Source organism: Coffea eugenioides, chromosome 9 (genome assembly GCF_003713205.1).
Source record: "Coffea eugenioides isolate CCC68of chromosome 9, Ceug_1.0, whole genome shotgun sequence".
In the NCBI taxonomy this organism is placed as follows: Eukaryota; Viridiplantae; Streptophyta; class Magnoliopsida; order Gentianales; family Rubiaceae; genus Coffea; species Coffea eugenioides.
This window is the reverse complement of record NC_040043.1, coordinates 2,125,744-2,147,411: the sequence shown is the minus strand read 5'-3', so window position 1 is coordinate 2,147,411 and position 21,668 is coordinate 2,125,744. Positions and strand designations below refer to the sequence as shown.

The 21,668-nt window shown below is 36.2% G+C and overlaps 2 protein-coding genes and 1 pseudogene across 4 annotated transcripts; all 3 read left to right on the top strand.

The window, feature by feature from the left end:
- The first annotated feature begins 5,158 nt into the window (after positions 1 to 5,158).
- LOC113782734 (G-type lectin S-receptor-like serine/threonine-protein kinase At1g11330) lies at positions 5,159 to 9,711 on the top strand. Of its 3 annotated transcripts, XM_027328639.1 has the most exons (9): positions 5,159 to 6,565; positions 6,851 to 6,958; positions 7,054 to 7,244; positions 7,337 to 7,547; positions 7,703 to 7,940; positions 8,076 to 8,226; positions 8,331 to 8,561; positions 8,651 to 8,712; positions 9,536 to 9,711. In XM_027328639.1, exons 1-8 carry the CDS (start codon positions 5,275 to 5,277, stop codon positions 8,687 to 8,689), a joined length of 2,460 nt encoding a protein of 819 aa, XP_027184440.1. In that variant the 5' UTR covers positions 5,159 to 5,274; the 3' UTR covers positions 8,690 to 8,712; positions 9,536 to 9,711. The 3 variants fall into 3 exon arrangements, 2 of the variants coding, with proteins under 2 accessions (XP_027184440.1, XP_027184441.1); XR_003469847.1 differs by having other exon boundaries at positions 8,331 to 8,712; XM_027328640.1 differs by lacking the exon at positions 8,651 to 8,712.
- Positions 9,712 to 14,538: 4,827 nt separating this feature from the next.
- On the top strand, positions 14,539 to 17,717 carry LOC113782735 (annotated as a pseudogene).
- Positions 17,718 to 18,261: 544 nt separating this feature from the next.
- LOC113783493 (G-type lectin S-receptor-like serine/threonine-protein kinase At1g11330) lies at positions 18,262 to 21,574 on the top strand. Its single transcript, XM_027329642.1, has 7 exons — positions 18,262 to 19,564; positions 19,770 to 19,886; positions 19,988 to 20,133; positions 20,222 to 20,432; positions 20,562 to 20,799; positions 20,921 to 21,071; positions 21,171 to 21,574. Exons 1-7 carry the CDS (start codon positions 18,280 to 18,282, stop codon positions 21,471 to 21,473), a joined length of 2,451 nt encoding a protein of 816 aa, XP_027185443.1. The 5' UTR covers positions 18,262 to 18,279; the 3' UTR covers positions 21,474 to 21,574.
- The last annotated feature ends 94 nt before the right edge of the window (positions 21,575 to 21,668 follow it).

The window sequence follows — 21,668 nt, the reverse complement described above, 5'->3', positions numbered from 1 at the left end:
AAATGAAAATGGGTTAGTCATCATCAGTTTTGTGAATAATTATAAGAGTAAAATACATTATGATAATAACATACGTGGAATTATGGGAATAATAATTCAAACGGGTTCCGAAGTTTTGGATATGTGATTTTCGTAGTGATGAGTTTCTTAAATTATCAGTTAATTATTACTATCAGTGGTATGATAAGTGTCAAACTTGATTTGGGATTTGCAGATGTGATTTTGCAGGGATGGTTATTATCTGTTAGTTAAAATTTTGGAGTTTTGATTTTGTGAATTAGTGGATCACGTAAATTGGCAAGTAGGAAGAGTTAAGGAGAAACGATAAAGATTACTGAATTAGAATTAAAATAAATCTAAAATTGTAGTAAAAAGGGATTCAAATTTCTGACGTTTGTGCAGACTCCTCATAAAAAGCCTGCCCTCTAATACACATAGATATAGATTCTCTTTTTTAATTTTTCCTTCCTCATATTTTTCAGGTAAGCCAAATGAGGGAGTGCGGATAAGGAGCTGAGATTTGCAAATGATAATCGGATATATATTAAGCTCTAATAGTTACATTTTTTTTTGTTAGAAAGCTCTAATATTTAATTCTTTTTTTTTTGTTTAGAAAATTCACATATTGAACTCTAGTATGCGTTTGACTCTGCTACAGTGCTACTAAGTGTTATCATACTAATTTTTTAAGGGGTATACAAATCAAAAGTTGATAAAAATCAAAAAGAAAAATATATAAAATATCCATCAGATTCCTCGATCCACGAACACTTAACTTCCTGATAATCTTCATTTTTTTTTTTGAGTATCGTGATAATCTTCATTCATGTACGAACTCAAAGTTGATGTTCTTGAAAGAATTAAAACAGCATCTTAGTTGGCACCATTGGGTTCCATCAACTAGTCAACTGCAGGACGCTCTTGACTCTCGGCAAATGGGCTTTCATTTACCCAAGCGTCCAACTTTTGAAGCTGCTTGGATTCCTATATATCCATTATCCCCTGTTTCACCTGGTTTTCCACGTCGTTCCCTTTTTCTCCCCCTTCCTTGTCGGTTCTGTCGGGCCAACTTCTCATGAATATCAATGAATATAAGTTCTTTGTATTAGCAAATGCCTAGATGAAGTTGTTTGATATTCATGTCGAGTCGTGGTGCCAGCAATGATGTCTATAAAATTTTTAGGGAAAAAAAATCGAGTTTTAGTCCACAATATTTAGTACTTGCGCGGTTTTATTTTTATTTTTGTAATTTTGATAAAAGTAAATCTGATTCCTAGTGTTTAGCATATGTGCAGTTTAAGTTCTTGAAATTTTATCGAGAAGAAATCTAGTCCTCAATGTATCCAATTTAACATATATTTAGGGCATTTAATGAATTTGTAGCAATTACTGATAAAATAAAAGCATGTGCAATTATTTGTCTATTAAATTGAATATAAAAATAGAAAATAAAATAGCCGCTAACAATAAGCAATAAGTAAGGCCTAATAGCTTATGTGTTGATCACTAATTAACTAGTACTCCCTCCGTCCCACTTTGATAGTCCTGTTTTCCTTTTTCGTCTGTCCCAAATTGTAGTGAATGTAGTTGTATTTTAATTTTTCTAAAATACCCTTATTCAATGTAAGTTGTTGTTACTATAAACCTACCCCATTTGATGAGAGTTGATTCTTTTTTTACCATCAATTCAAGTTCCTATAAAGTTGTACTCTAATTAATGTGAGGGTATTTTAGGAAAATAGCTACCTAAATTGATTGTTCCAATAAAATTAACTATTTTTTATTAAACTGTGTGAAAAAAGAACCAGAACTATCAAAGTGGGACGGAGGGAGTGTCAAAGGGGGGAAAACAAAGGAAAGTTGTTAAACTACAAAATTGAAATCAGTGGAGCACTCAATTCATTGGTCTAGAACTCATTTTTACTCTGTATCTTAACCATCCTTAAGGCCGTGGAACTTTTTCAACAAATCCAGTGGAGTTCAATGGGACATAGTTTATCAGTTCCACAAAGTATTAGTACTATTATATAAATGAAGCACTAACCACACAATTTCAAAACATAATGATTAGAAAGAGACTTGCATATTATAGCATGAGTTCAAAAGTATAACATACCAGTGGTATTTGATACGAATCAACTAGTGACTACAAAAGTGAAAAAGATGAAAGATTTTTGGTAGATCAAATCTCCAGCAACTGTTAATGCTTTCAAGTTGTCAGGCCATAGCTTAGCACAGGATACCATTTGCAATAGTATTGTTATTGATTTCTTTTTGCCTGAATTGTTTAGGTCTTGGTGCATTTTCCACACCTGACAATAACCTGTTACATGGCCCCAAAACCACAGGAACATAGAAAAATAGGCAAATAAGATTTTCAAATTGGAGGAAGCAAAATTTTGGAGGAGAAAACCAATGTTCATGGATGAAGAACAATCCTACTAGCTAATCCTCTTTATATACATGTAACAAAAGTCTCAGCCAGGAGACAATCCTTGAATCATATAGTTATTCTGATATCAAAAGGGAAGCAAAATAGTTCTCTCTATTATGCTTCATTGAATCCCTGAAATAGCATGTTGAACTCATAAATTCCGGATTCTGTTGCCTGTGATTTCACTTTCACTCCAGTTTTCTGTTCTGCATCAGTGGAAGGAAAGTATTGCAGCTTATACTGAATCAACTCCTTCGACCAGTTGTCTTGCAAGATATCTTTCCCTCCTTTCCTTCTACAAAAACCAGCACAGAACACGTATATAAGGTAATCAGATAAAGCAATAAGACCACAAACGTAGCAAAACATCAATCTGTTGAAACAACTTTCCCATTCATCAATGACAAGACCTTCCCCAAGAACTCTTGGACCTTTGTCCTCTGGAGGAGGCCTTTTGCGTATCTCAAGCTCAGCCTCAGCCTCAGCTAGCTGACGATTCAGTTTTTCGAGTGCCTTGAGAGAAAAATTTAACCTCTCATTGAATCAGAATGTGATTATACGGATTCGAAATGACTAACATGATCTGAGTTCATTGATTCAAGATACAGCTAATTTGATCTGATGAATTAAAAATGTACTTACACGCCACCCCGCCCCGCCGCAAAAAAAAAAAAAAAAATTCAATTTTTTGCATATAGTTTAACAAATTTTTTCCTATTTCTTGGTTCATCAGTTACTTATATGTCATCATACGAGTTATTTTTGTTGTTCAAAATTAGCTATTGCATTGGTTTTTTTTTCAGAAAAAAAATTGATTTAAGGAACACGTGATTGCACATGATTAATTCCGTTAGTAATTGAGAAAATCTGTCAATGGCCCTAAATCTACTTCAAATCGAAAATATTCGGGACCAAAAATTTCTTTTTTTTTTTTTGGCTGAAACTTCAAAGACTAAATTTGCACCCGGTGCCAAATATTGGGAATCAAATTTATTTTTATCGAAACTTTAGCTGCCAAATATTGAGAATCAAAACTTCCTTGCTCCCATTTTTAAAAAAAAAAAAAAAATTGGTTCCTTTTACTTTTCCTTTAACAACAGTTTGTCGACACTTTGTATTTTTCCTCCTTTTTTTCCGGTGGCATGATGGGCAGGAGGAAGGAGATGGTGGTGAAATCGGAGGCCAACAAGCTGAAAATCATTGTCCATTTGCGCGAAGAAGGATTACAAACACAGCATGTTAGAATTGGACTAGATGAATGTGTCAATTCAAGAGCTTATTTTGGGTGAGAAAATTTGCTTATTTCAAAGACAGCACATACATCCAGTGCATGATAACTGCCAAAACAAGGTGAACCAGTCTTTGAAAGAACTAAAAGCACTTTGATTTGCTTAATTAATTTTAATGACGCAGCAATGCAGCATGTTGGGCAGCAACTTTAATAGAATAGCATGTTGAGCTTGTCTTGTCAATGGAATTAAAGTAGGACAAATTACATTTTATCCCGCTGTGGTTTAGTGCTTTTTTTATATAACCCGCTATGGTTTCAAAAGCTAGACATTACCTCCTCATGATTTGGATTAAAGTGTCAAAGTGACGAAAATAATCATTCGTAACGGAACTTTTAAAAATGTCGAAATTACCCTTATAAATACATAACACACTAACCTCGTATGATTTTTATGTTTTACCATATAACCCCCTTATGTTTTAATATTTTACCATATAACCCCTTTATAGTTTTCAAAATATACACATAACCCCCCTTGGTCAATAAATAATTTTCAATTTTACATAAGGGTATTTTTGACATTTTAGGTAACTCCATTACGAATGATCATTTCCGTCACTTTGACACTTTAATCCAAACCATGAGGGAGTTATGTATAGCTTTTGAAACCATAAGGGGGTTATGTAAAAAAAAAAGCTAAATCACAAGGGGGTAAAGTGGAATTTGCCCATAAAAGTATGCCCTTCCTGTGATTTAGTACTATAATAAGCTTACAACTTTAATAGAATAGGTTCAGTGATTAAAGTTTGATGATATACGAGCCATGTGGATTAATCTTTGGTAGATCAAAAGCAAAGCAAGGAAAAGAGTATAGTATAGTAGTAACCGGTAGGGCAGCAACCAAATAAAGAAAAAGAATGAGAATAAAATAAAATACTAGAAGGAACATCTGATCTTCGTATTTATTTATTATTTGAGCTAGAATTGAGTGGGAGTGCGTGGAAATGTTTTTCAATATTTTTTTTGGCCTTTATGGATGCATGCTACAATTTGTTCTGTACTTTTTGTCTTGGAGCTTTAAATGACTTGCCCCAGCAAGAACTTCTATCCCATCTGTCCACCATGACACAATTATGTCCCCAATTTGGCAGATTAAACCCTTTTTCCTGATTTTTCTATAACTCTTTTTTTTTAATAGTCGTTCCAAGGGAGATCATATTGAGCAAGCTGATAAATGATGCACAAAAAAAAAAAAAAAAAAAAATCATACTGTGTTTAGTCATTCTTGATGTGCTAAGCAAGGACAATTGATACCACAAGTTACTGATCTAGCAGACAATTAGGCCAACAGACACCCAGTAACTCAAGTACTAGTCACGTAGCCATCCGGGAGGACCAGGACAGAAACGTCAAAGGCAGGAAAAAAACACGAGGTCTAATAATTGGATTAGCCATTTAATTCAAGGCTCATGGTAGGGATACAGGCAGCCACAATTTTGGACTCCCTATTTCTCCTACTTTCTTACTCCTTTCAGGGAGTGAATGAATTTGACATATCCAACATTAAGACAATTCCTCCAGGACTGTACCTTCCTCTGGCCTAACTCTGATGGCAGCACTGACAAGAAAAAGAAACAATGAATCTCCAGTCTCAATGAGGGAATCTTTTGTTCTTGTACTTGCTTCCTGTTTAACAGTTTGTACTGCCATAGACACCATTACTATCGCTAGGCCTGTCCGAGACCATGAAACTATAGTATCCTCCGGGCAAACCTTCAAGTTGGGCTTTTTTAGTCCTGCAAACACTAGTAATCGCTATGTTGGAATCATGTACAATATTCCTGGAACAACTGTTATATGGGTGGCTAACAGGGACAAACCTGTTAAGGATTCTACCGGAATTTTGACAATTGCAGAAGACGGTAACCTTGTAATCTTGAATGGGGAGAGGGAGACCATATGGTCTTCTAATGTTTCAAAGTCGGTGGCAAGCTCAAGTGCCAAACTTTTGGATACTGGGAACTTAGTCTTGACAGACAACTCAGATGGAAGTACGATGTGGGAGAGTTTCCAAATTCCTACTGATTCTTTGGTGCCAAAGATGAGATTAAGTGCGGGTGCAAAAGAGAAGCTCCAACTAACTTCCTGGAGAAGCCCTTCTGATCCTTCCATTGGAGATTTCTCTGCAGGCTTTCATCTTTTCCGACCTCCGCAGTTCTTTGTTTGGGAGAATAATGTACCTTGCTGGCGCAGTGGTCCATGGAGTGGTAATACGTTCATCGGAATACCTGGCATGAGTTCTGCTTATCAGAGTCGATTAGATCTGGTGGAGGACAATTCAGGATCTACTTATTTTACCTACAACTCTGTAAATAATCCGGCTCTGTTCTACTACTCATTGAATTCCTCAGGGTGTTTACAGGCAAAGGTCTCAATTGGAAAAGGAGATTGGAGTGTAACGTGGTCAAGTCTAGAAAGCCAATGTGATATTTATGGCAAATGTGGACCTTTTGGAAGCTGCAATCGTCTACAGTCACCAATTTGTACGTGTTTGCAAGGTTTTAAGCCAAGAGATGAAGAGGAATGGAACAGAGGACATTGGAGTGGTGGATGCATAAGAAAGGAATTGTTGAAATGTGAGAGAAATCAATCTTCCAGTACAGATGCCAAAGAAGATGGATTTGTTAGACTCCCAAACATGAAAGTTCCAGATTTCCTTGTGCTGGTAGTAATCTCAGAAGAAGCATGTGGTAGTTCTTGCTTGAAAAATTGCTCTTGCACAGCTTATGCATATTACAAAGGGATAGGATGTATGCACTGGAGTGGCAACCTAATCGATGTGCAGCACTTCTCCTATGATGGGGCAGACTTGTATGTACGCGTACCTTATTCTGAACTTGGTAAGATATATCTTCTATACTCTTGTTATGGTTAGGTGTTTCACTTATCAATTGCTTATACTTGTCTAAGGATTTGTGCCCAGTTTTTTTTTTTTTTTTTTAATTTGCAATCAATCCAAAAGTCCAAAACTGATAATTTTCACATTTTTTTGGATCTATTTGAAGTTATGATGAAATTTGTTTGTGTTTCTACCAGAAAGGTATCAAAATGACCAAAATGAGGGCATATTACTTAATTCCTTGTATGAAAATTCTGAGATTATGCTTTCAACACTTGAAATACAGATAAAAAGAAGGATACGAAAGCAGTCACTGCAGTCATAGTGGTTGCAGCATCTTTATTTATTGCCGTCTCTCTTTATTTTTGTTGGAAAAGGTGGGCTAAGCACAAAGGTGAGATTATTTAATATGCTCAAACTGTGCTTAATTAATTTCTCATGTGTTGTCATTTATATTCATGCATTCACCTACCACCTGCTCATAAATAGGTAAAGACCAAGATGATCAGGTGTCTTTGTTTGAACCTACGTATAATGTGGAAAACATGGTCAGCAAAACTGGGGACCGAGCCAAGTTAGGAGAGCTACCTCTGTATACTTATGAAACACTAGCTAAAGCAACAGATAACTTTGAACCATGCAATGAGCTGGGCAAAGGTGGTTTTGGTCAAGTCTACAAGGTAAAGTAAGCTCCTGATGGTATTCCACGCTGCTTCAAGAACTAAATGAGTTGTTTGCTAGGATTGGAACTTAATTATCATTGCATCTGCAGGGAAAGCTGTTAGATGGCCAGGAAATTGCAGTGAAAAGGCTTTCCAACACTTCTGGCCAAGGCATTGAGGAGTTTATGAATGAAGTTGTGGTCATTTCTAAACTCCAGCACCGGAACCTTGTTAGACTCCTTGGCTGCTGTGCTGAAAGAGAAGAGAAAATGCTAGTCTATGAATACATGCCAAACAAAAGCCTGGACTTCCATCTATTCGGTTTGTTGATGAACATCGCAGCACTTTTTTTTTTTTTTTCTTTCTTCAGTTCCAAAAAACCAGGTTTTTCGACTAGCAGCACTATACGGCACAGGAAATTTTCCGTAATACCCTATACTGAGTCATATTGATCTACGTCATTATTGCTCTTTCAGATTCTGATAAGCCAAGTGTACTCGATTGGAAAAAACGCGTCACCATCGTTGATGGGATTGGCAGAGGCCTCCTTTACCTTCACAGAGATTCAAGATTAAAAATCATTCATAGAGATCTAAAGGCAAGCAATATTCTCTTAGATAAAGAGCTGAGACCCAAGATATCAGATTTTGGCTTGGCAAGAATTTTTGGAGGCAATGAAGATCAAGCCAATACAAGGAGGGTTGTGGGTACATAGTGAGTACAGTTCGCTCTCTTGTTTAATTCAATCAGTTCATAATAAATCTAAACTGTTTTTCTTCCCCTTGTAGTCCTCATAACTCAAACTACTTTTTTACTCTTTTTGCCTATATATATGGTGATGAACGTAAGTGGCTACATTGCCCCGGAATATGCAATGGAAGGCATGTTTTCAGAAAAGTCAGATGTCTACAGCTTTGGGGTGCTGCTATTAGAGATTGTGACAGGAAGGAGAAATAGTAACTTCTATTATCACGAGAATGAGCTGAGTCTACTTGGATATGTAAGATAATATCTTCGACTATGACGAGTATCATAAGGGCAAAGTTCCTTATCCCATTCTTGCATAAAGCAAATTAAATTCACTGTTTCATTTTGCTTCCTCAGGCCTGGAAATTGTGGAATGAAAAAGAAGCAGTTAAACTGATAGATGCAGCTATTTTTGTCCCGGGTATCGAAAAAGAGGTCTTGAGATACGTCCATGCAGGGCTATTGTGCGTGCAAGAATTTGCAAAAGATAGGCCAGATATCTCTGCTGTTCTATCCATGCTTAACAGTGAAACTTCAAATCTCCCTCTTCCCAAATTACCGGCTTATACAAGAAGATTAGGATCTTCAGTAAGTGATTCTTCTTCGCAAAGGGTTGATTCTATTAACAATGTCACTGTAACGATTGTTGAAGGCCGATAACAGAATCCACTTCACAGTATGCAGTACTAGTAATGCATTCAACAAGATGGATGTAGCACAACATCAGTTTGCTTTGGAGGTATCAGCATACAATCAGCTGCTTGGTTATATTTATGCATCTCAGTCTGACCATATATTTGACAGCTTACTGGGTATAAAGTATATAAATAACTGTTTACTTGCTATCATGGACAGTTTTAGCAATAGTCTCTCCTATGAATACTTTCTTCTAGTCTCTGTTTCTTAGGCTGACTTTATGCATCTCAAATTATTTTCTCAGAGATAAGAGCAGATTTCAATGCACAATTTGGATTATTTGCAGAAAACCATTAGTTTCGGGATGACGTATTTGGATGTCAATGCCTTACCCATGGTTCTAGATTGGATTTTTAGTACTTTTCCTAGTCGACAGATAACTCAATTTTAGGAAATTTTTATGTTCATATTTCTTTATCTATATACGAATTTTCATGCATGACTTTTGACCATGTATCACTTAGAACCACTAAGCTTGAATATGGAATCCAATAATGCTAATTACTTGAGAAGTTCACCTTTACTTATTTGCTTTGTTTGAAAGAATCTAAAGTGTTACTGGCTTGTAGGTATTTCAATTCGTTGATGTACAGAAGACTGGTAAAATAACATTAAACAAGTAACCACTTTTAAATTTGGTTATCTATTTATCAATGTCCTATTTTCCTTTGATACACATAAATGGAGTCTGAAAAATACTAGTAGCACTAAAATCGTAAGCTTAAACTGATTGACCATGTTGTAAATTGAAGATCATCTTGGTGCTATGGTCAAACTGATTACTCACTTTAGGGATCATTGGTTTTTGTTATGGAAAGTTCATGTTCGGGATGTAATTCCTTTTTTGAATGTGTTTCATTTTGCAGGTTTAGGATATCATTTCTTGGCTCTTAGAAGGTTTTCGTATGGCTCGAGCCATTCTCTATGAAGTTCAGATGGTACTGCCTATTTGTATATGTGATATTGTAATTTTGATGAACATTAGTGTATACTGCGAGACTCGATTAGTATGTTAACTAATGGAAGGTTTCATTCATTAATACTCGAAGGAGTAGCTAGTTAATTTGCTATAAATGAATTTATTTCTTTTTCTTAGTTCTTGATGGACATCAACTAAAGAGGCTTGCGAATGGATTTCTTTTAAGTTTTGGCCTTCCAAAAAAAAAAACAAAAGAAATAAAAATAGAAAGAAAAGAGAAAAAAGAAAAAAGGAAAAAAGAAGATGTTTTTGTGACTCGCAAGTCCGCTAGCCACAAGGCTATTGGGGTCTAATTTAACTAGTGGGTCCCAATAGCACTTGTGACCAGCAAAACATGACACAAAAGATCTTTTGTGACTATTATTTGCATGTCACAAATAAATCCTATTTTTTTTGACTTTTTATTACACTCAAAATACAAGTCATAAAAGGTATTCTTACAAGTCACAATTGATAATGTGACTTTCATATACAAGTCATAAAAAATTTTTGTGACTATTAAATCCGTGACTTTCATATACATGTCACAGTGTGGTTACAAAAAGTTTTTGTGACTGTTTAGACCCTTTTTTGACTATCATTGACTAGTCACAATTTCTAGTTGTGAAACATGTTTTGCAGGATTAATAAAGTCTTCAATGTCTAGGATCTTAATGGCTAGTATGTTGAACTTTTTGGACTTCAGTAATTTTGTAGAGTTTTGATTGTGGGCATAACATTGGCTAAGAAATTATGATGAACAAAATTAATCAATTGTGAGCCGCACAAAATGTTGATTACATAAAAAAGAAATTAAACGTTTACTATGCATTGTATAATTACAATTTACAAAAACTCGGAGATTACAGAAACTCAAAGATGGAAGGTTATCGTATCTAAGCTAAATTACTATATATTTTACCGGGGTTGCAAGTTGTAATAGTAAGACAGAAATTTTCTATGATGTGTCTAGCCAGTGCATAAAACCAACAAAAATTGAAGATAATTTTTTACATATAATGATTTGAGATAAGAGCAAGGGTTAGTGAATATATTTTTTATTGGCTGTTTTAATTCTAATCACATTTATTATTGATATGTAATCAATTGGATTTTTTTTTTCTTGGTTAGTGCCACAACTGAAATGAGATGCGTTTAACTCTAATTAAAAGGCATGATGGTAACTTAGGCATAACTGGACATAATATGTAACTTCAATCATCAATTATAATAGACTAATTAGAATAAACATAATTTTCAATCGAGAACTGAAGAATAATAAGATATCCAACCCAGCTGATAATCGGCTCATTGGTTTGCCAACTGGTCCGAATCTGCTCATTGGTTTACATCACTAAGATAGATGGAGTAGTTACATAGTACAATCTTGGAATACTTAATTTTAAGTGGTATACTAAAGTCGATGAAAAAGAAGAAGAGAAAGATATAAAACATTTCGTTCATTCCTCAATCTTGGAGATCAATCTCTTTTTTATACAGGGATTTAAAAGTGGATGTTCAATGACAAAGGAGCAAATTACACTTTACTTCCTGTGATATAACTAATTTTTATATAACCCCATATAGTTTTAAAAGATATATATAACCATCTCATAATTTGGATTAAAGTGTCAAACTGACCGAAATAATCATCCGTTATGGAACCTATGAGAATATCGAAATTACCTTTGTTTAAAAACTAAATAACTGAAGTAACCAAAATATATAAATAGAATATGTATGACACTCAAACCTTATATGGTTTTTTATTTTACCATATAATTCTCTTTTGATTTAGTGTTTTACCATATATACCCCTTATGATTTAGTGCTTTACTATATATCTCCTTTATAATTTTCAATAAATATCTATAACCCCCCGTGGTTAATAAATAATTTTCAACTTTACATAAATGTATTTTTGACATTTAGTTGACTCCGTTGTGAATTGCAATTTTCGTCACTCTGATATCTTAATCTAAACCATGAGGAGATTATGTATAACTTTTGAAACCATAGGAGGGCCATGTAAACAAATACTACACTATAGGGGGGTAAAGTGTAATTTATCCATGACAAAGACACCGAGCTGAAAGAATTAAAATTGCAACTTAGTTGTCACCATTGGGTTCATCAAATAGTCTTCAGGACGCTATATGCAAAAGGGCTTTCTTTTCCCAAGCCTTCAACATTTTTTTTTTAAATAAAAGTTTGAATGAGTTCAATTTTGATCACCACCATGAATTAGAGCATACATGATATTATAGGCAAAAGGGATTTCTTTTCCCAAGCCTCCAACTTTTGTCCTTTTTTTTTGCTAATAAAAGTTATAATGGGTTCGACTCTAATCACCACCATAAACCAGAGCATGTTTTTGGAATCATAGATTATTGATAATCATTTTTACATCGAGTACGAAATTCAAACATATGACCTTTCGTAAAGAAATGGTTCGTTCTTTTAACTATTGTTATTTTTGCAGCCAATGATTTGTAGAACTCAAAAAGATTTCACCCAAAAATTATAGGAGATAAATTTCACAAAAACTAATGTAGATGAGGAGGCAATTTACACAATATATATGAGAGAAGAGGAATAATGCTAATGATAATATATTAACCATACATCATAATAATAATGTTATTAAATTTTAATCTTCTTGACAAATCACAATATCAATAATATCGTAACTGGATTCAAATACAATTACTAAGACCGTAACTTGATACTGTTAAATAATAATATAAAAATTTCTATGTTTGAGTCTTGATTTAGTATGCTAACATGATCATATACCACAGCTTTTAGTGCGTGGACACAACCTCTGACAGTAATTTGGTTACCTGATGAGATAAAAGTAAACCACCACACTGCAGAGGATGGATTAATTTTTTTAAAAAAAAAAGAAGGAAGAATGGGATGCTTTGTAGTTCAGAGTAACTAACTATCAGTTTGAGAAGCCGCGTCTGGCATAAATTTTCTCTATGGAGTTCTAGAAACAAGCTGAATGAAAACATTGAAACGTTCAGGTTTTTGGATTAAAAGTATAAAAATTGTAGTCAAATCTTGTAGAACATCCGGTAGTTAATGTGTTTGATTTGTCTTAGGTTCGATTCTGTTTATTCCAAAAAAAAAAAAAATGAAATGAAAATGCTGATGCGCAAACTACTGGGCTTAATTTCAGGTTTCAGGTCAAATATGCTACTTTGAAACAGTAGAAGAATGTTTTATCTTTCCGTAAAATTAATTGTACCAAACATTTCTATCCTTTTTTCCAAGCCAGTGAATGACTTGTCATCCTTTTTTCCAAACATTTCTATCCGCTGTTAAAGTTTCTAATGCTTTTATTGGAGATACTGTTTCAGATAGTAAAGCTTTACAGAGCCAACTGCAAGCGCCAAAGGTTGGTCTCGGTAGCAATTTGCTGTGTTATAGGATTTTACCTAAAGATTAGTAGTTTATTGAGTTGACTTGTCAGCTTCAATAATGACGGCGGACAAATGGTAACCGACTCTCAAGTTTAAGCCGCATGATGAGCTTGATTCAGAGTAATAATGCAATCAACTGGGACAATATATTATTAAGCTGACTCTACCTCCCTCAAATACTGACAAAGCTCTAAAAACGTTTAGTTTAGGGCAAATTCTACTTTATCCCCCTGTGATTTAACATTTTTTTATATAACCTCCCTACGATTTCAAAAACTATATATAATCCCCTCATGATTTGAATTAAAGTATCAAAGTGACGGGAATGATCATTCGTAACGGAGTCACTTAAAATGTCAAAAATACCCTTGTGTAAAGTTGAAAATTATTTATTAACCAAGGGGGGTTATGTGTAGCTTTTGAAACCATAGAGAATTATATATATATAAAAAAAAGCTAAATCACATGCGGATAAAATGTAATTTGCCCTTTAGCTTATCATAATCAAAACACATGGATTTCATCATGCATGACGGCTTCATGAATATGACAAGAGCCACGTTTGGGTTTAATTTTTCTTATGGCATGACTTGGTCTAAATATCTAGGAGGAATGCAAAAATCTTGTATTGCCGACATTTTAGAAGTTCCGTTACAAATGATATTTCCGTCACTTTGACACTTTAATCCAAACCATGAGGGGGTTATGTATAGTTTTTGAAATCATAGGGGTTATGTAAAAAAATGCTAAACTACATGAGAATAAAATGTAATTTGCCCTTTAGTTTATCATAATCAAACACATGGATTTCATCATGCATGATGGCTTCATGAATATGACAGGAGCCACGATTGGTTTTAATTTTCTTATGGCATGACTTGGTCTAAATATTTAGGAAGAATGCAAAAATCTTGTATTGCGACATTTTTAGAAGTTCCGTCACTTTGACACTTTAATCCAAATCATGAGGGGTTATATATAGCTTTTGAAATAATAGGGGGTTATTTAAAAAAAGGCTAAACCACATGGGGATAAAATGTAATTTACCCTTTAGTTTATCATAATCAAACACATGGATTTCATCATGCATGATGGCTTCATGAATATGACAGGAGCCACGATGGGTTTAATTTTCTTATGGCATGACTTGGTCTAAATATCTAGGAAGAATGCAAAAATCTTGTATTGTCGTATTAGATTCCCAGATATAAACAATTTGTGGAGGGAATGAAATGGAGTTAGATTGTTCATCATCAATGATAACTTCTCAATCACCAACGAGGGGATCCCTTTTTCTACTACTTGCTTGCTTCTGTTTAGATGCTTGTACAGCGGTGGATTATATAACAATCACTCAGCCTCTGCAGGACTCCGAAACTATAGTTTCTTCAGGCCAGACTTTCAAATTAGGATTTTTCAGTCCTGCAAATAGTAGTGATCGATATGTTGGAATCATGTTCAATGTTCCTGCAGTTGCAGTAGTATGGGTGGCAAATAGAGACAGACCATTAAATGATTCATCAGGAACTCTGACAATCTCAGGAGACGGCAATCTTGTGGTCTTGAATGGGCAGAAGGAGATACTATGGTCATCTAAAGTTTCAAATTCTGTGGCAAATTCTACTGCACAACTCTTGGATACTGGAAACTTGGTTTTGACAGACAATCCCAGTGGAAGAACTCTGTGGGAAAGTTTTCAGATTCCGACAGACTCATATCTCCGGCGGATGAGATTAAGTTCGAGTACGAAAGGCCAGAAAATCCGATTGACCTCTTGGAGAAATCCTTCTGATCCATCTATCGGAAGTTTCTCCCTAGGTATTGAACCCCAGCAAACTCCACAACTCTTCCTTTGGAACGACAATAAACCTTATTGGCGCAGTGGTCCATGGAACGGCAGTGTCTTTATTGGAGTTCCTGGCATGGATCCAGTTTATCTAAATGGTTTTAGCCTGGTAACGGATGATACAGGATTGGTGTATGCTACCTTCACGTATTCAAATGATAGTGGTTTGTTGTACCTTGAATTGAGTTCCTCAGGGTCTATACTGCAGAAAGTTTTATCAGATAGAAAAGGGGATTGGGAGGTTACATGGTCAAGCCAAGGAAGTCAATGTGATGTCTATGGCATATGTGGACCTTTTGGAAGCTGCAAACCCCATGGTTCACCTATTTGTACATGTTTGCAAGGTTTTGAGCCTAGAGATAAGGTGGAATGGGAAGGAGGAAACTGGACTAGTGGTTGCACAAGAAAGGCAATGCTGCAATGTGAGAGAAATAATTCTGTTCGTTCTGAGGGCAAACAAGATGGATTCTTGAAGCTCCCAAACACTAAAGTTCCAGATTTGGCTGAATGGGTAGCAACTTCAGAAGACGAATGTGGTACTCAGTGCTCAAATAATTGCTCCTGTTTAGCTTATGCCTCTTATCCGGGCATTGGCTGTATGCACTGGAACGGAAGCTTAATTGATATACAGCAGTTATCCTCTTCTGACGGGGCAGATTTATACATACGTGTGCCTTATTCTGAACTTGGTATGACACTTCTTATTACAATGTTTTAGTAACTCTGTACTCTTAATGTAGCATTTTACTTTCTGCTTCCGCATTCAAATACGATTTGAATTCGATCAAGGCTATATTTTGGAATGTAACTAAGTTATCAAGTCTCCTTCACTTCTTTTTACATTTTTTCTATAAATTCTACAAGAAAGTCAAAATGACATAGAATTGCATTTGGCTAGTTCTTTCTCGATGGTAGGCTTTCTGAAGATGCTTTGAAACTTTGACATTTATAGGCAAGAAAAGGGACATGAAAGCAGTCATTGCAACCTCAGTAATTGCAGCATCTTTATCCTTTGCATTGTCTACATACTTTTGTTGGAAGTGGCTGGCTAAGCGGAAAGGTATTACTCTGATTTTAGCTTCATTTTTCAGATATTGTTTTTCCTCATCATAAATTTACCAAGCACTATTTCATGATAAGCACAGGGAAAGGAGATCAGATTTCATTAATTGAAGCAGGGGAAGTATTTAGCCACAACTTGGAGCAACACAAGCTTGAAGAGCTACCACTTTATAGTTACGAAACTTTAGCTAATGCAACAGATGATTTTGAACCAAAAAATGAGCTTGGAAAAGGTGGCTTTGGCCCTGTCTACAAGGTACACATCCTCAGCTGCATGTGGTGTTTGCTATGGTTGAATACTGCAAATGTAACGGTTATGTAACTGCAGGGAAAGCTATCAGATGGACAGGGGATAGCTGTGAAAAAGCTTTCAAAATCTTCTGGTCAAGGAATTGAGGAGTTTATGAATGAGGTTATGCTGATTTCTAAACTTCAACATCGAAATCTTGTAAGACTTCTTGGCTGCTGTGTTGAAAGAGAAGAAAAAATGCTTGTGTACGAATACATGCCAAATAAAAGCTTGGATACCTATCTCTTTGGTTAGTCAATCTGGTGGTTCTTTTTCCAATGTGGTTACTAAAGTTCCATAGAACCGTCTTTCTTTATGGAACCCAACACTGTTTGATAAACCTATGATGATTTTAGTCCTCCTGATCTTTTCAGAGTCATCGAAACCTGGTTTACTTGATTGGAACACCCGCATTAGCATCATTGAGGGGATTGCAAGAGGCCTCATTTACCTTCACAGGGATTCAAGATTGAAAATTATTCACAGGGATCTAAAAGCAAGCAACATCCTCTTAGATGAAGATCTTAAGCCAAAAATATCAGATTTCGGCTTAGCAAGAATTTTCGGAGGCAACCAAGATCAAGCAAATACCAACAGGGTTGTAGGAACCTAGTAAGCACATACTGCTAAAATGATATCCTATAATGCAACTTCCGTAGATTAACTTTGTTCTCACGTCCCCAAATTATGTGATAACAGTGGCTACATAGCCCCTGAATATGCAATGCAGGGAAGATTTTCAGAAAAGTCAGATGTTTACAGTTTCGGAGTGCTATTATTGGAGATTGTAAGCGGAAGGAGAAACACGGGCTTTTACCATGATGAGTACGAGCTCAGCCTTTTAGGATATGTAAGCTTGTTTCTTTATTAGGACTGCAATTCTAAAGATTCATTTCCATTTCTAACATTTCAATCTCTGAACTCCAAAATTCATCAACTTGCCAAATTTTTCAGGCCTGGAATTTGTGGAATGAAAATGATATAACAAATTTGATAGACCCATCATTGATCTTTGATCCATGCATCGAAGTGGAGGTCATGAGATACGTACATGTAGGACTACTATGCGTGCAAGAATATACAAATGATCGGCCAAATGTCTCAGCTGTTCTGTCAATGCTGAATAGTGAAATTGCAGAGCTTCCTCGTCCTAATTTACCAGCTTATATAGGAAGATTGGGTGCTTCAGCTCGATGTTCTCAAAAAAGCACAGATTCTGTGAATGGTGCAAGTCTAACAAGTGTTCTAGGCAGATAGCACATCCCGATACATGTTTTTTTTTTTCTTTTGGGGGTAAGTGTTTTTCATCTTTCGAGTGCACAGAAGATGTGAAGCACATTGATGTTGTTTTAGAGGGTACTGGAAAAAAAAAATTCGGTTATGCTGCCATCCTTGTCGAACAATGAATTTTTTTGGTTCAAATTGCCTTTTGTACCTTAAATCAAAGAATGGCTAGTTGTCTGGATGCTATCTACGTCTTAAACACGCAAGGAAAAAGAAAATTGAAACCTGTGACTATAGACTTTATAGTGATTGTTGGATTCAGAATAACAACTTGTAAATCAATGAGTGGTGTGTGTTTCTCAACAAACTTGCAATGCTAAAAGAACAAGAACCAAAATGTTCTTTGATCTCATTCCTGTCGTTGTCCTGAGGTTAACGGCACAACTTCTAAAAGGACCCACAACGACGAATATAAGTGTAGATTTTTTTCTTGAACCAATTTCCGCGAACATTATCTCCGATTTTGCTTTATAGAAGTTGAATCCTGTTAGGTGGAAATTTTTTTGTCGCATAAATACAGTGCCATCATGGGGTCTAAATGTCGACTTTGAAACATGAATGCATATGTCCAGCTGTCTGAATTGTTGTGGGTGAATGAAGGAAAACTTGCCATTAAGAAATACTATCCAGCAGCAACGCGGTTTGAACTTTGAATAGAAAGAGGAAGAAGTCAAATGTGAAGTGTCGAAACTCAAATAGTTAGTTGCAAAACAATGATAGACCATTTTCTCTGCAGCAGGAGAATGAAGGAACTTGCAAACTTAGTACCTCTGCTACTCCTGTTTGCTTGCTTCTGCCCAGAAGATTGCAGAGCTAATGATACCATTACAATCACTAAGCCGATTCGTGACCCCGAATCTGTAGTCTCCGCGGGACAAACCTACAAATTGGGGTTTTTTAGCCCTGCAAATACTAGTAATCGCTATGTTGGAATCATTTTCAATAAATTTCCTCAACTGACTGTTCTTTGGGTAGCTAACAGAAACCAACCCTTGAATGATTCCGGAGGAATATTTTCCATTTCAGAAAATGGTAACCTTAGGGTCCTGAACGGGCAGAAAAAGGTTTTATGGTCTTCTAATGCTTCAAATTCGGTGGCAAATTGTAGTGCACAACTCTTGGATACTGGGAACTTAGTCCTGAGAGACAACTCAAATGGAATGATTCTATGGGAAAGTTTTCAGCATCCTACAGACACCATTGTCTGCAAAATGAGACTAGGGGCAGGCCCCAAGAACAAGAACCGGCTTACCTCATGGAAAAGTCCTTCCGACCCATCTATTGGAAGTTTCTCTTTAGGTTTTGATCATCCAGGAATTCCAGAAGTCTTCATTTGGGATCAGAGTAAGCCTCTTTGGCGCAGTGGTCCATGGGATGGCAACGTGTACATTGGAGTTCCTGGCATGTATTCAGGTCGACATGTATTACATATGGTGAATGAAAATACAGATTCTGCATCCCTTACCTACGATTGCGTCAATGATTCTGTTTTGACATACCACCACTATGTATTGACTTCCTCTGGGATTTACCTGGAGAACGTTTGGAACAATGACCTAGGAGATTCCACGGTAACATGGTCAAGTCGAAAGAGTGAATGTGATGTCTATGGCAAATGTGGCCCTTTTGGAATATGTAATCCTCAGGGTTCGCCAATTTGTACATGCTTGAAAGGTTTTGAGCCAAGAGACAAGGAGGAATGGAACAGGGGAAACTGGACTGGTGGCTGCTTAAGAAAGGCATTGCTGCAATGCCAGGGGAACATATCTGGTGGCCAGGAGGCCAAACCAGATGGGTATTTAAAGCTCAACAACGTAAAAGTTCCAGATTCCTCTTACTTGATTGGCGTCCTCAACCTCATAAGGGAGGAAGAATGTGGTGATGAGTGCTCAAACAACTGCTCTTGCATAGCTTATGCATATCCTAAGGGCATTGGATGTATGCACTGGAGTGGCGATTTGATAGATGTACAACAATTCCCTTTTGATGGGACAGATCTATATGTTCGTGTGGCTTATTCTGAACTTGGTAATTACTTTTCCAGCCCCTTATTCATTACTTGCATCTTGCATATATGGATGTGATCCAGTCTATGACTAGTGAAATCTTCTTATGCTGTGTTGATAATTTATTGCACAAATCTACCTCAAAATGATGCTGGAATTTGATATGATGGCACATGTCTAGTTCCTTGTAAATTCTCATAATCTGCTTTGAACCACCTGAAATGCAGATCACAGCAAAAGCAAAAGTCACAAGAAAGCAGTCATTGCTAGCATAGTTGTTGTGATATCTTTGTTCGTCGCTGGTTTTGCATATTTCTTATGGAAGTGGTTGCCTTATCATAGAGGTAAAGCGCTAGATTAGCAAAGATAAAGTCACGACATATTCGCTACATGCATTCGCAATATGGAGATGGTGCACAAAGCTAACTTTCGCTATTTGAAGCAGGTGAAACAATCATCAGAATGAAAGACATGCTCAGCGACAGTGAAGATCAGCTTCATCTGTACGGTTATGAGACACTGGCTAACGCAACAAATACTTTTCATGTGGAAAACAAGCTTGGGAAAGGTGGTTTTGGTTCAGTCTACAAGGTATATCAAGTGTTCGTTCGTTTTTTTGCGGAACCTTATGCAGTTTGGACTGTAAAGAACTCAATAATCGTGTAGCACACATATGCAGGGGAAACTGATAGACGGCCAGGAAATTGCAGTGAAAAGGCTTTCAAACTCTTCGACTCAAGGGATTGAGGAGTTTAAGAATGAAGTTCTGGTCATTTCAAAACTCCAACACCGAAATCTTGTCAGACTTCTTGGGTGCTGTGTTGAAAGAGAGGAGAAAATGCTAGTCTATGAATTGATGCCAAACAAAAGCCTGGATGCCTATCTATTTGGTTAGCTAGCTATAATTTCCTGTACCGAAATGTTGATTACTAGGATGTCTTCTACTGTATTTACAGAATTGTTGATGGATGATCGTCTGACTAAACAATAAAACAGCACTCCGTTCTGCCTGATTTCAGATACATGCAAACATGATTTACTTGGTTGGAATAGACGCACCATCATCATTGAAGGGATCTGCAGAGGCCTCTTGTACCTTCATAGGGACTCGAGATTGAAAATTATCCACAGAGATCTTAAAGCCAGTAATATTCTCTTGGACGGGGAGCTGATTCCAAAAATATCAGATTTCGGCTTAGCAAGAATTTTCAGAGGCAACCAAGATCAAGACAATACGAACAGGGTTGCTGGGACATAGTAAGCACAGTTCGATCATGGAAACTCCAACTCCAAATACCCCCCCCCCCCTTCTTCCCCTCTCATTTCTGTTGAGTTTAAGCATAAATCAATTTCACCCCTTGTTGATAACGGGATGCAGTGGCTATATGGCCCCAGAATATGCAATGAGAGGAAAGTTTTCTGAAAAGTCAGATGTCTACAGCTTTGGAGTGCTGCTGTTGGAGATTGTGAGTGGAAAGCGAAACACTAGCTTTGGTAACGAGGCGAATGATCACAGCCTGGTAGAATATGTAAGTTTCTATACACGGCGATTCCCATATGCAAAATTCATTCCACTTTTATACAACTCATGATTAATTTCAGTTGCATTTTGTTCCCACAATTTTCAGGCCTGGAAACTGTGGAATGCAGGTGAAACAGTGAAATTAATCGATCCAATAATTTTTGATCCGTTCATTGAAATGGAGGTCTTGAGATACATCCATGTTGGACTATTATGTGTGCAGGAGCATGCCAAGGATAGACCAAACGTGTCCGCTGTTCTGTCAATGCTTAACAGTGAAATAGTTGAGATCCCTTATCCCAACTTACCAGCTTATAATGCCATATTTTGTCCTTCAAAAACTGTACATCCTGAACAAGGTATACATTCCCCCAATGATGTCAGTATAACAGCTGTAGTAGGCCGATAGCACATTTTACAGCAATATGGGCAAAGATTAGTAGAATCATATTAGGGTATCCAAACAAAAATATTAGGGTTTTTCCAAATCATATGTTCACTAGTGTTTCTTTAGTAAAAACCAATTGCCATTCTGAAGGTATCAATTTTAATTTATTTTTTTCTTTAATTTTTTTGATCAAATTTTATAATGACATGTTTAACA